The sequence below is a fragment of the Galeopterus variegatus genome, unplaced genomic scaffold, assembly GCF_000696425.1.
Source record: "Galeopterus variegatus unplaced genomic scaffold, G_variegatus-3.0.2 Scaffold1508, whole genome shotgun sequence".
Classification (NCBI taxonomy): domain Eukaryota; kingdom Metazoa; phylum Chordata; class Mammalia; order Dermoptera; family Cynocephalidae; genus Galeopterus; species Galeopterus variegatus.
The window spans coordinates 73429-87804 of NW_007727619.1; the positions used below are offsets into that span (position 1 = coordinate 73429).

General features: G+C 37.4%; 1 protein-coding gene across 2 annotated transcripts in view; it reads right to left on the reverse strand.

Annotated features, from left to right (window-relative positions):
* FAT1 (FAT atypical cadherin 1) overlaps positions 1 to 14376 on the reverse strand; it is a 138612-nt gene that overhangs the window by 33588 nt on the left and 90648 nt on the right. For both annotated transcript variants that reach the window (XM_008577432.1, XM_008577431.1), the window contains exons 7-9: positions 13667 to 13806; positions 3710 to 3985; positions 3375 to 3585 (exon numbers count right to left, since the gene is read on the reverse strand). In XM_008577432.1, coding sequence (XP_008575654.1) covers positions 3375 to 3585; positions 3710 to 3985; positions 13667 to 13806 — 627 coding nt within the window. The remainder of the gene's footprint in view (positions 1 to 3374; positions 3586 to 3709; positions 3986 to 13666; positions 13807 to 14376) is intronic.

Sequence of the window (14376 nt, forward strand, 5' to 3'; positions counted from 1 at the left end):
TCTGCACAACTTGTTTCCTGCCCTACAGCCACACTGGTCTCCTCCTTGCTCCTTGATCAGAAGAGCACATCATCTCAGAGCCCTCTCCAGAACAGCCTTCCCCAGCTATTCTCATTGATTCTCCACTCATCCATCCATTCATTCAGGTTTTACCCGAACGCCCCTGCTTTGAAAGAGTGATCATGAGGCCATCCTTGACCTAGCCCTCTCCAGAACAGCCTTCCCCAGCTATTCTCATTGATTCTCCACTCATCCATCCATCCATTCAGGTTTTACCCGAACGCCCCTGCTTTGAAAGAGTGATCATGAGGCCATCCTTGACCTCGCTATTGAGGATGACTATTTCTGACCCTTTACCCTGGTTATTCTTTATAGCATGTATTACAACCTTGCTCTTTAACAGCCATGTAAAATTCAGAAACATTCTTTATTATCTGGAGTACCCTGACTTTAATAAAGACAGCTTTGAGCTTGTCACTGATAATAAGGTTAAAGAGAAACCCAGCTAGTGATTTAATATATGGATCCCACATACCTACATATATTAAGGCAGAAATCATCAGATTTGCAGATGGGAAAGCAACATTATATTTTAAGTGAGGGCTGTTTATGTGAACACTGAGGGCTGCTGACTGGCACGTGTTCCTGCCTGATCTATTAAGCACATTCACCAAACACTGAAATACACATAGAGCATTTGCAAACGAATTAACAACGCAGTGGTAGAAGTTTGTACCAGGTTGGGGGCTTATTCATTCACTTTGGCTGAAATATTAGTGATTTCTAAATAACCTTAAATTGTTCTCTGTATTTGAATAGGACATTTCTTCTTCTTTTTTTTTTTTTGTCTTTTTCATGACCGGCCGCACCGCGCTCAGCCAGTGAGCGCACCGGCCAGTCCTATATAGGATCCGAACCCGTGGCAGAAGCGCCGCTGTGCTCCCAGCACTGCACTCTCCCGAGTGCACCACGGGGCCGGCCCCTGAATAGGACAATTCTAACTGTCTTCTATTTCCAGGTATTATAACGGTTTTGAAATAGTAGTCTCATAATCTACTTTTTAAAAAGAAATAAAAAGAAGAAAACACCATATAGCCCAGAGTATGGCACTGATGTTTCTCTAGCACCTAATTCAATTGTTATTGAAAATATCTTTTAAAATTAATCCTGTTTTCCCTTAAAGACTCCTAATCAGACCAAACCTTTTGCTCAATAAATTGCTGCTAATTAAACATGCAGTGTCATGGACTGAATTTGTAACTAGTCTTTTGAACTTTATTAAGTATAATTAGACACAAATTAGAAGCAGGTGATTATGAATAAACTATTAAAGGAAAGGCAGTAGGAACATTTTATAGCCCAGGCTATTCAGATGTACATATATACAAATCCTACTGCATTTTAATGGCAGTGGTTTCCTATAAAGAAATTATTTAGCACAATTTTTATACTACCAAACTGAAAAATAGTTTCTTACAAGTCCCAGTTCTACATCGGAATAGGTCATTGGTATTATCTATTCTTTGAGGGAGACAGAGTTCCATTCTTAGAATACCAAATTACTAATCCTATCAGTCATCATAAGCATTTAAGGAATGTACATGCCTTTACTCAGACACCAACAATCATATTTTAACCACCCAGTTGTTGAAAATTATGTGAAAGCTAAGGGAAAGTTTAACATTTTCTCCTACATAAACTCAGTCAGTCTGTCTATGACAAAATTACTTTATTGAAGTGCTCAGGCATGCACAAACGGAATGCACTGTTTTTCTAACTGCTAAATTTCTGAACCAGTGGAAAAAAACTTCATCTTTATTCAAAGCACTAACCACACTACAATACACTTTAACACTGCAATCACAGGCAGCATATGAAATCTTATTTGTGAGTAATGAACTCAATTTGGTTGTTTTAAGGAAAACAAATGAAATTTCAAATATATTAAGAAATAAAAATAGTTTAAACATACAAAACACATCAGTATTTTTTAGTGACTCTCCATTTACTCAGGTGTTTTTTCTTATTAAATTTTGATATGATCTATAGTTCATCTACACCTCTACCAATTGTAATGCCTAGGAGAGATATTTCTAGGTGTGTAGAGCTATGAATTAAAAAAAAAAAAAAAGCCAAGTTAAATGGAATCTCTCAATTCTCTAAAATCATTACAAAGACAAGAATAAAAGAGACTATATTACATATACTAACACTTGCACTGAGGAAGATGGAAAAATGTAAACTGCTGTCACAACATTTAATCACTTACGTATAGTGTCTGACATCAGTACGGAAAGTCCCAAGGCAAGGTGATTTCTGACAGTATAAATCATATGTTCCAAAGCAGATCCCTGCTTCAATCAGGGCAGAATTGTTTTACAAGATGTATATCTGTGGACGAATGGTAATCCCTACCTATCAAGTATATGTATAAACTCTCCTAAAATGGCACCTGGCACATAAATCAGGCTTAATTTAATCAGTCCATGGAAGGAAAAAATGAATGAGTGAATGGCAGCACAAAACAGAACGGAGAACAAAAAGATTCTGCTTTGCCATGACTGCTTCTTGGTGATACTCCTGCTTGTTATCACCAGCAGCACTCTAGATCTCTTGAACTATCATACCTAGAAGAAAATTCCAGGCCTACAGCTTCCTTGCCCTTGTAGCTTCACGCCCAACTCTGGCAGGCCCCTTAGCCTCTTCAACATTTTTTCTAGTCCCAGTCCCAACTCTGGGGCCTACTGCAACAACTCAATTCCATGAATGAAACTCAACTCTTAAAGGTACATGGGGGTGAAAGTGGCAAAAACAAAAAACAAAACATAAAAAACCTGGAAGGGGTGAGAGGGGCACAACCCCCTCCTTCTGAGACTTGACCCAATTAGAATCGGAAGAACTAGTTTTATCATGGAATTTCCTGTTCTGTCCAAGAGAAAATACTCTCTCACTAAAAATTACTAGGCCAGCATTTCCCTAAGTATGTTTCATAGTTAGCTGATATTACTTATGGAAGGAAATTATTGTGTGGTTAAAATAATTTTGGAAATACTGAATTGGTCAAATAAAGTTTTCTTTACTGTAGGACTTCTCAGAGCCTTGAATTATGCTAATATTGTGAATCCCCAAGAATCTTACCCAAACTTAGTTAGGACTCTACCTTTGCTCTCTGACGGATTAAAAGCTAAAAAAAAAATTTTAAAAAAATTTTCACTTTCTCTTAATATGTAAAACGGCAGCTAGAGATCAAATGAAGCGATTTTTGCAGTAATAGAGAAGTGATACACTGTCTTCAATGCCTAGAATTGATTTTAGAAAAGAAATATACTTTAACGAGTGCAAAGTTAAAACTCTGTTGAGTGCTCCAAAAATACCTGATTCAATTGAGTACAGCACTTCAGCATTTTTTCCTTTGTCCTTGTCCAGAGCTGTAACCTGCAACACAACTGAGCCGACAGCTGCTGATTCATAAACCCGCCCTTCATAGGAGGAACTGGTGAACCACGGGGCATGGTCATTTGTGTCGCTGACGTTAACAACAATCCTTGCAAAGTTGCGTTTAACAGGGACATCTTGATCCCGTACCTAAAAGAATCAACACATTATCAGTCCTGTTGGGGTTTTCCTTATAAGTGACTAAAAATCACTCTTGAACACATGAAACCTTTCAGGAATCAAATGTGGCAGAAGGACAAGCAGAATGCCATACCATGACTGTAAGAACATGCTGGTGAATGGCTTCATGATCAAGTTTTTCAGAAGTATAGAGAGAGCCAGTTGCAGGATCAAGACGAAATTTCTTGAGACTCAATGGATCTATACTGCTCTGCAGAGTGTAGATTAGTTTGTTTTTCTCATCCTTATCCATAGCACTGATTTGCAAAATTTCTGTTTCTGGAGCTGTATCTTCAGGAATAACAACTTCATATTTTGATGTAGAAAACTGAGGACGATGGTCATTTGTATCTATTACTTTGATGAATACCTGTAATGAATGAAAAAATGACTCACATAATATTCCTAACTATGATGTTTTCATACTTAATCAGGAAAAAAAAATCTATGTAAATGTACCGATATTTTAGCAAAATAAAGTACAAATAATGAGAGGTAAAAACAACAAAAATCTAGAATCAAAAATATCTAAACAATTTTCTCATTGATATATTATCTAAATATGAGGAAGACAACAAAGACCTTTCTAAATTTTTGAAACTAACTTGGAGACAAGTAACATCTCTTTCTCAAATGTAGAATTAATTTTTCTTAGGTCTTCATAGAGGAGATACCTGTAGATTATTCATGTAAAGATAACAGAATTTAGTTTATCAGGATTTACAGAAGACTAATTTCCTGTATCAGATTTCAATCTGTAACTACCAACCTATTGAGGTGAGTGTGACAGATGGTTATACTATCTAAATTTCTCATTCTAATCTTTGACAACCCAAATTCTTGATAATAGGTTTTTTAACATATAAAAAGGAAAATTAGAAATGTATTTTAGAATGCTTTTGTGATCACAAAACCTGTGTATAAGTGGCAAATATGTTTATTTCCTAAAAGCAACTGAAATAGATTTAAATGATAAGCCGTCTTAAATATGTCAACATAAAAAAATTTACATAAAAAAGCAGATGTTAAAAAACTCAAAAAAACAAAAACAAAAACAAGAAACAAGAAACATCTACTTTGACAATAACAGGATTAATTTTCAGAATGAAAAGACATATATGGATAAGGCATGGTGGAAATCACTACCGACTTCAAAAGATAGTTTACAATTTATGAACAAGAAACCTGAGCTTCATTGGCTCATACAGAACAAAGGGATTTGCTAGTCCAAGTGACACAGGAGGCCAAAGTCCCACAAATCACAGGTAAAGCTGTTAACCACACTAGTACAAGGCTTTACCAGTGTTCTCATAAAAGACTGAAACATGATAGATTTGCAACACTGAATTTTATATGAATACTAAATGCATTCACCAAACCACGAAAAGGTTTTATGTGAAAGTTATGCAAACATTTAAAACTACAGATGCCTCACCGTTAAGGGTCAATTATGATCCAGAAGGGATGGCTATCAAGGTAATTTCTATAAATTAAATCATTATATATTCATTTCCACTAAAATTTAAAAATTACTTTTCCCATGATGAGTATTGGGCAGAGAAGTTTAATTCTGCTCCAAGATCAACTTATCACTATTAAGGAGAAATAGCTGAAAGTAAAAACAACCCTTTTTGATGAGGGAATTTGATTGAAACATATTTATTGGGCACTTACATGTTCAGCACTTGCCTACACAGCACTGAGGGTGCACAGTAAGTATGCAACAGTCCCTGCCCTTATGAAGGTTTCAGCCTCAACAGGCCATGTCTTGTACATACAAAGCCTAGGGTATGTCTCTTCTATTACCAAATAAGCTTTTAAGAGTCCAGAGAGTGGCCTGGACATTCAGAAAGCTCTTAACAAGGAGGTAATTCCTTGCTTGAGTAGGTTTTAGGTTGGTAGGTAAATGCTAATTGGGAAGAGCTCTGTCAAAGACATGAAGGCAAGAAGTGGAACTGAACCCCTATCTTTTAGAGACTGGAGAGAAGGACCTGGAACTAAGGGCTAATACAGTAAAGGAGCAGGAGGTAGGTGGAATCATATGTGCAGAGCCTTGACATCTGAAATGAAGCTGGAGAACTACACATCCTGTAGGAGGGTACTTCAAAAAGTTCTTGGAAAGAAACGTATTATTTTTTAATTCTATTTTTTCCAAGAACTTTTTGAAGTACCCTGTACACTCTGAACCTTTTAAACAGAGGAGATTCACTTTTTCTTCCTCTTCTCAGTCAGGCTGGCCATTCTGGCAGCAGGCAGTACAAGATGAATTGCAGGGACACAGAATAGAGATAGGAAGGTGAAGTGAGTGTCAGGCAGGGGGCTCCTCTTCTCAGTCAGGCTGGCCATTCTGGCAGCAGGCAGTTCAAGATGAATTGCAGGGACACAGAATAGAGATAGGAAGGTGAAGTGAGTGTCAGGCAGGGGGACAAGAGCCCAAACCAGTGTTGATGTACAAGTGCGAACACTTTCTGAGTGTTTACTGGTGACAGGCTCTAAAAGCTGTAAGAGCACGCACACTGCCTGTCATCTCACTTAACCCTCCTAAGAACTCTATGAGCATGATTATTACTACCCCCATTTTCCAGACAAGAAAATGGAAGCAGAGAAGGTTATAGCTGCCCATGGAGAGGAGCAAGAGGCAGAGCTGAAATTCAAACCAAGCTGACTGTCTCAGAGTACATAATGTTGATGCTCGAGAGAAAAATGAAAGAAAATGTGAAAGTGAAGCTGTTTTGAAGAAAGAAAAAAATGTTAACTGGATTTGGTAAGTTACCTGGAGATACAAGATAAAGAAAAGTGATGCGAATTAACACTGGTCAGCACCCTAAGCAGAAAATGGAAGGACAGGAAAGCAAGGAGAAGAGCTGGGTCAGCAGAGCACTGGCAATGCTTTTACGACCCTCGCACCGCCCACCTCAGCTGCACATATACCCTGCTTGACCTACAATGCTCTCCTGCACCTTTGCCGATCTGGCATCTGTGGCTACTGACCTGCATGCACAAACCCTGCTCTGTGGGGCTTTTGGATTTTACCTCCAAACCTGAATCTACCCTGCCGTGTTCCAGGGCCTTATCAATCCAGTTCTGATGTCTGTGTTCCTCTTCATGTGACACCTGCTGCTCAGCTCCCAAGATTCCTATCTCTCTGTTCTCAGCCCCAGATTGGAAACCTAACCCTAACTACTGATTGCTCCCTTTGTCCCACACCTTAACGGGTCAACCTGGGCTCTGTAACTATTCTCTTATATTCTGACTACCTCTCCCTGCCAGCAATTCATTAGGATATTACCAAAATCTTCTGAAAATGACCAGTTACAGAAGCAGAAATGAAACACTAAAATTACAGATACTGTGTCCCTGAAAAAAAAACAAAACTAGAATATATTTCCTGGGTTTTACAGAAATGCTAGTCAATGTACATCGTATTTCATACTAAGCCTTTAACTGTACTAACAAAAAATACAATTTTGGGGAAAGAGGTGCATTGCTAATTATTGGTTTATGTAGTAAATGATAAATGCTGCAGGTTGATGCATCATTCTTAGCATTGAGAATGCTTGGCCATTCCCACTACTTATTAAGTTCCTTTTGCTAGATTTCTGGTTAGTTCATTATGTAAACTGGTCCACAGTTATACTGTTTAAACTTCTCTCAGAATTACTTTTTTTAGATTTATCACAATTCTTGATGTTTTTATCCTCACTTTCATGCTCTAAAGTTTAACTTCAAGGGCTTATTTTTAAAGAGCAAGAAAATGAATTGATTATGCTTGTCTCTAGAATGAGAACAACTACTGACAAAATTAAAATTTTAATGCTATACTGGAACTTTTACATAACAATCTTGAAATGACCCCCAAAGCTTATATTATAGCACACATATATCAATTTTACATACATTAAAAATATACACATTAAAGGAATAAAATCTTTTCACAATTGGCTTTAAATTATCCACTTGCTTATTAATTAAAAAGATAGCATAAACTGTAATTTTATTCTTTAATACAACTAAATCATTTAGCAGATGATCTGTCTCATTTAAGATTTAAAATAGTATAATCTGAAGCTAGAAAATTGCAATTCAGAAGGATTTTATTCTCTAACATTTAACTTCTTCCTTTTTCTTTTAGGACATAACAGATTATACATAAGCTATAAGCTTCTACCATGCTAATTTAACCTCCAAGAGGGCAGTTTTTCTGCCTCTTGTTTTCTACTATTCAGTTTTCAAAATGAATACCTGACATGTAACAAGTGTTTAAAAACTATTTGTTAAATAAATGAATGAATGACTCTCTGCCTCCTTCTGAAACCTCATGATGATTATTCATACAGCAATGTTCCTTCTGCTCAAACAGCCCACACTGAGAGTCAAAGAGAATTAATAAGAAAACAGAGAATTTAAATTTAATTTATAGGGTTTTAACATGTAAGTTAGAAATCCCAGTAATCTGACCATCTCTTAATCATTAGATAGGAACAAATAAATGTGTTAAAGAAATTACTAGAACAATTTTATCAGGGACTTCCAGGAAGATGGTGGACTAGAGGTGCACAGGGTACATTCCTCCCATAGAAAAAGATTGAAATAGGCCCATTGCCATCACTGCCACAGCTGCAGTCACCGGAGCCTATTGTGCTGTCCCAGAACCATTGCCCATTGCACAGCACCAGTCCTGCAGGTGGCCCATAGCTGCAGTGGCAGACTCTGCACATGGGAAAGAGGCAGCTGCAACCGCCACCACCACTGCTGCTGCTGCGAGTTAATCCCACTGCTGCCAAGGACACTGCAGACATGAGGAGGTAGCTGCAGCAGCTGATGATGCTGCCAGCCCCACAAGGTAACCCTGCTGCTGCTGGGAACATCGCATACACAAGGGAGGCAGGTGTAGCCATTGGCACTGCTGCTATCCCCATGAAGTAACCCCAGTGTCACTGCAGACACAAGGGAGATAGAGGCAGATGTAGCTGCTAGTGCCACTACTGCTCCCAGGAGGTAAGCCTGCTGCCACCAAGTACACTGCAGATGCCAGGGAGGCAGTTGCAGCCACTGATGCTGTTGCTGCAGCAAGGTAACCCCACTGGCACTGCAGACACTGTAGCTGTACGGGCCACTACTGCAGACACCAAAATCAAGCAGGTGGCTGCTACAACTGCTAATGCAGCAGTCACTGCCACTGCAGCAGTCACTGCCACTGCCAGTGCCATCGGGCAGCCGCCATTGTTGTGTGAGCAGCACACTGCCACCAGAGCCACCACTGCCATGCAGGCAGTCCGCTGAAGCCACTACCATAATCACTGCAACCAAAAGGGCAGCCTGCTACCACAGCAGCATGCACTGCCGCTATACATCAGACCACCAGCCACTAGACTGAAATGACACAATGAGGGTCACCAGTGGAGTCCCAGGAAGGAGAATAATAGAAGCAACTACTCTACCAGATGACCAGACATCAACACATATACACTAGAAATATGAAGAAACAAGAAAATGAGTCCACCAAAATACCACATAGATGGAAATAAAAATGAGCAAGAATAGTCATTCTTAAATCAGATAAAAGAGACTTTAAACTCAAAACTATAAAAAGAGACAAAGAAGGCCACTCTGTAATAATAAAAGGATCTATCAAGCAAGAAGACATACAATCATAAATATATATACACCCAACAGTGGAGCATCTAGATACATAAAGCAAACACTATTAGACCTAAAGAAAGAGACAGATCCAAATACAGTAATAGTTGGGGACCTGAACACTCCTCTTTCAACATTGGAAAGATCATCTAGGCAACAAATCAACAGAGAAACACAAGATACAAGCCACATTTTAGACCAATTGGACTTGGCAGATATTGACAGAAAATTTCATCCAACAACCACAGAATATACATTCTTCTCATCAGCACATGGAACATTCTCTAGAATGCTGAGTCACAAATCAAGCCTCAACAAATTAAAAAAACCTGAAATCATTTAAGTATCTTCTCAGACCGCAACAGATTAAAATAGAAATGAACAACAAAAGAGATCCAGTAAACTATACAGAGCACATGGAAATTAGACAACATGCTCCTGAACAATATATGGGTCCAAGAAGAAATTAAACAGGAAATCCAAAGATTTCTTGAAACTAATGAAAATAAAGACACATCATACCAAAATCTATAGGAGGCTCCAAAAGCAGTTCTAAGAGGAAGTTTATTGCAAAAAATGCTTACATCAAAAGAATAGAAAGAGTTCAAATAAACAACCTAATGCTTCACATCAAAGAACTAGAAAAACAAGAACAATCCAATCCCAAAATTGGTAGATGGAAAGAAATAACTAAGATCAGAGCAGAACTAAATGAAATAGAGACCCCCAAAATGATAAAAAAGGTCAATGAATCACATAGTGGGTTTTTTGAGAAGATAAACAAAATACACAAACCATTAACTAGGCTAACTTAAAAAAGAAGATAGAAGACCAAATAAAAATTCAAAATGAAAAAGGAGACACTACAACTGAAACCACAGAAATACAAATCATTACAGAGTATTATAAACAACTATATACTAACAAATTTGAAAACCTAGAGGAAACAGATAAGTTTCTCGTCACATACAAACTACCAAGACTGAACCAAGAAGAAATAGAAAACGTGAACAGACCAATAACAAGCAATGAGATTGAAGAATCAGCAATCTCCCAACAAAGAAAAGCCCAGGATCACTTTACTGCTGAATTTTACCAAGCCTTTAAAGAAGAATTAATACCAAATCTCTTCAAACTATTCTTAAAAATTGAAAGAGGCCATTCTTCCAAACTCATTCTATGAGGCAAGCATGACTCTGATACCCAAACCAGACAAGGATACAACAAAAAAAGAAAACTACAGACCAATATCTTTGATGTACATAGGCGCAAAAGCCCTCAATAAAATATTAGCAGAAGGCATCAACCTATCCAAAAACTTATACACCACAATCAAGTGGGATTCATCCCAGAGATGCAAGGATGGTTCTACATATGCAAGTCAATAAATGTGATACACCACATCAACAAAAATCAAGGACAAAAACCATATGATTATCTCAATAGACATGTAAAAAGCATTTGACAAAATTTAACAAAGCTTCATAAAGACTCTCAGCAAATTAGGTATAGAAGGAAAGTAACTCAACATAATAAAAGCCATATATGACAAACCTACCACCAATATTATCCTGAATGGGGAAAAGCTGAAAGTTTTTCCCTTAAGAACAGGAACAGGACAAGGATTCCTAATCTCACCACTCCTATATAAAACAGTATTGGAAGTAGCAGCTGGAGCAATCAGGCAAGAGAAAGAAATAAAGGGCATTCAAGTTGGAAAAGATGAGTCAAATTGTCCCTCTTGGCAGATGACATGATCCTATACATAGAAAAACCTAAAGACACTAGAAATCAACATGCAAAAATCAGTAGCATTTTATACTCCAATAATGAACTAGCAGAAAAAGAAATCAAGAAAGCTAGCTCATTTACAACAGTCACCAAAAAAAATAAAACACCCAGGAACAAATTAAACAAGGAGATGAAAGAGCTCTACATATCACTACTAAGAACTACATATCACTGCTGAAATAAATTAAAGAGGGCACAGAAGATGGAAAGACATTCCATGAATAAACACTGGTAATACCTAAAGTGATCCACAGATTCAATGCAATCTCCATCAAAATACTAATGACATTTTTCACAGAAATAGAAAAAAAAAATCCTAAAATTCATATGAAATAGCAAAAGACCTCAAATAGCCAAAGCAATTCTGAGCAAAAAAAATTAAGCTGGAGGCTTAACACTGACTTCAAATTATACTGCAAAGCTACAGTAACCAAAACAGCATGGTACTGGCATAAAAAGGGACACTCAGACCAATGAAACAGAATAGAGAACCCATAAATCAACCTACAAACTTACAGTCAAATGAGCTTTGACAAAGGCACCAAGAACATACACTGGGGCAAAGACTGCCTCTTCAATAATTGGTGCCAGGAAAACTTGACACCCACAAGTAGAAGAATGAAACTAGATCTATACCTCCTGCCATATACCAAAATCAACTCCGAATGGATCAAAGATTTACATATAAGACCTGAAACTATAAAACTACCAAAAGAAAACATAGGGGAAAAACTTCAGGACATACGACTGGGCAAAGACTTTATGGATATTACCCCAAAGCATGGGCAACAAAAAGAAAAATAAATAGGATTTTACAAACTAAAAATCTTCTGTACAGCAAAAGAAACAATTAACAGAGTGAAAAGACAACCTAAAAGTGGGAGATAATATTTGCAAACTATGCATCTGACAAAGGATTCATATCCAGAATATATAAGGAACTCAATGGTAAAAAAACAAATATCCAATTAAAAAATGGTCAAAGGAGTTGAATAGGCACTTCTCAAAGGAATATATACAAATGGACAACAGACACATGAAAAAATACTCAACATCACTCAGCATCAGGCAAATGCAATCAAAACCACAGTGAGACATCACCTCACCCCATTTAGACTGTCTGTTACCAACAGGACAGAGAATTAACAAATGTCAGTGAGGATGTGGAGAAAGGAGAACCCTCCTTCACTGTTGGTGGGACTGTAAATAGGAAAACAGTATGGAGGTTCCTCAACTACAGAGAGAACTGCCATATGATCCAGCAATTCCACCACTGGGTGTATAACCAAAGGAATGAAGATCACCATGTTGAAGGGATACCTAAACCTCTATGCTTCCTATAGCTCTATTTACAATAGCCAAGAGCTGCAACCAACCTAAATGTCTATTGTTGGACAACTGGATAAGAAAAAGTGGTATATTTACACAATGGAATATACTTACTGTGCCATGAAAAAGAATGAAATACTGCCCTTTGCAGAAACATGTATAGAAAAAATTATATTAAGTGAAATAAGCCAGGCACAGAAAAATACCACATACCTTCACTCACTAAGTGGGAGCTAAAAAGTAAACATGTAAATTTTTAAAAAGGAAGATACAACAATCACAATAATATGTTTAACTTTCAAAAGGAAACAACAGAACTGAGGTTACCAGAGACAGGAAAGGGGGAGGGGAGGGGGCTTAAGGGAAGAATTGGTAAAGAGCTATGAAAAATTATTACAGTGTATAATGTCGAATATACTAATTATCCTGATTTGAGCATCATATATTGCATACAGATATTGATATTCCACTCTGTACCCCACAGGTACATACAATCAAGTACGTTACAATAAATAAAAATTTTTTTAAAAAAGGCAATTAAAAATTTCCTAAGAAGCAAAAAAACCAAAAAACAAACAACAAACAAAAACCCCCCAATTTTATCAGTCATTTTTCACTGCCCCAGTTAAGGTAGCCAAGGAGGAAAAAATATTTTTAAAAATGATTTAAAAGATTAATTAATCACGTTAACCAGCTTTATTGAAAATGACTTAGACAATTCATCCTCAACAGTGATTGATTCACTTTACATTACTTTAGATCAAAAATAAATATAAAATTAGAAGATTGTGGTAGCATAACAACACGGTTTGGTTTTGTTTTTGTCTTCGAAGACTTCTGTCAAAATTTTTAAAACTGCTTAATTATATGTAAAACCTAAATCAGGATTAACAGTTAATTCCACCCCCCACCCCGCCCCCCGCCAAATCCTCGGTGTGTATGCGTATAAGATATATCAAAATACTGACTTTAAATTTTAGAACTTATCATATTGGGTGCCGGCCCGGTGGCGCACTGCTACAGTGCGCCGCTTGGGAAGCGCAGCGGCGCTCCCGCTGAGGGTTCGGATCCCACATACAGACCGGCCGCTCACTGGCTGAGCGAGGTGCGGGAGCAACACCAAGGGCTGCGATCCCGTAGCAGGTCCCGATCCGGTACGGGTGTGACACTGAGGGTTGCGATCCGTTGCCGGTCACGGAAAAAAAAAAGAACTTATCATATTGTCTGTGGACCCTTAAATCAGAATGCTACCTCAATCCTCGGACAAATACATCATTAGCAATTCCCTTACCTGAGTAAGGATGGTGGTGCTTCCATCTGTAGCTTCCACTGTGAGGTTATAGTTTGATTTTTGCTCTGCATCAAGAGGTTTGGCGACAATGATGGTTCCAGTGCCCTTGTCCACATCAAAGTGACTGTCATAGTTGCCACCTAGTTTAAATTAGAACAAATAAAAGTAAAAACAGATCACAGGATGGAAATATGTCATTTTTTTGTGACTTTCTAATACTTAATGGCAGTGAAAAAAACACTTCTAATATAGTGATCAAAATGATACCAAGAAACAAGCATTCTGAAAGAGCGGCCAGTTAGAAAAACAATACTAAGGCAAAACTGAACCCTAATTGTCAAGAAAACTACTAATTGAGAGGAAGCAAGAAAGAAATAGAAAACAATAAAACATTGCTAATATTGCCAATCTGTTCATTTCAATTTGCTTTTTCAGGGGTTCTGAATATCTCTTCAATTTATATCTCAGTAGCTACATGAAACATCATTGGCCACTTAAAAGTTTAAATTTCAAATTTCAAAAAAATTTTCAAAAAATTTCTGTAATAGTTTCAGCATATTGCCCTCATAAAATAACTATCAAAAATAACTGTTAACAGAAAAAAATAGTGGTAGTTAACTTAGACTATTCCTAACTACTATACATTATTTGAAAAGATTTTTTTCCCATTCTTGTCAAATACAAAGGTTTAATGAAGCCAAAGTTTCTGT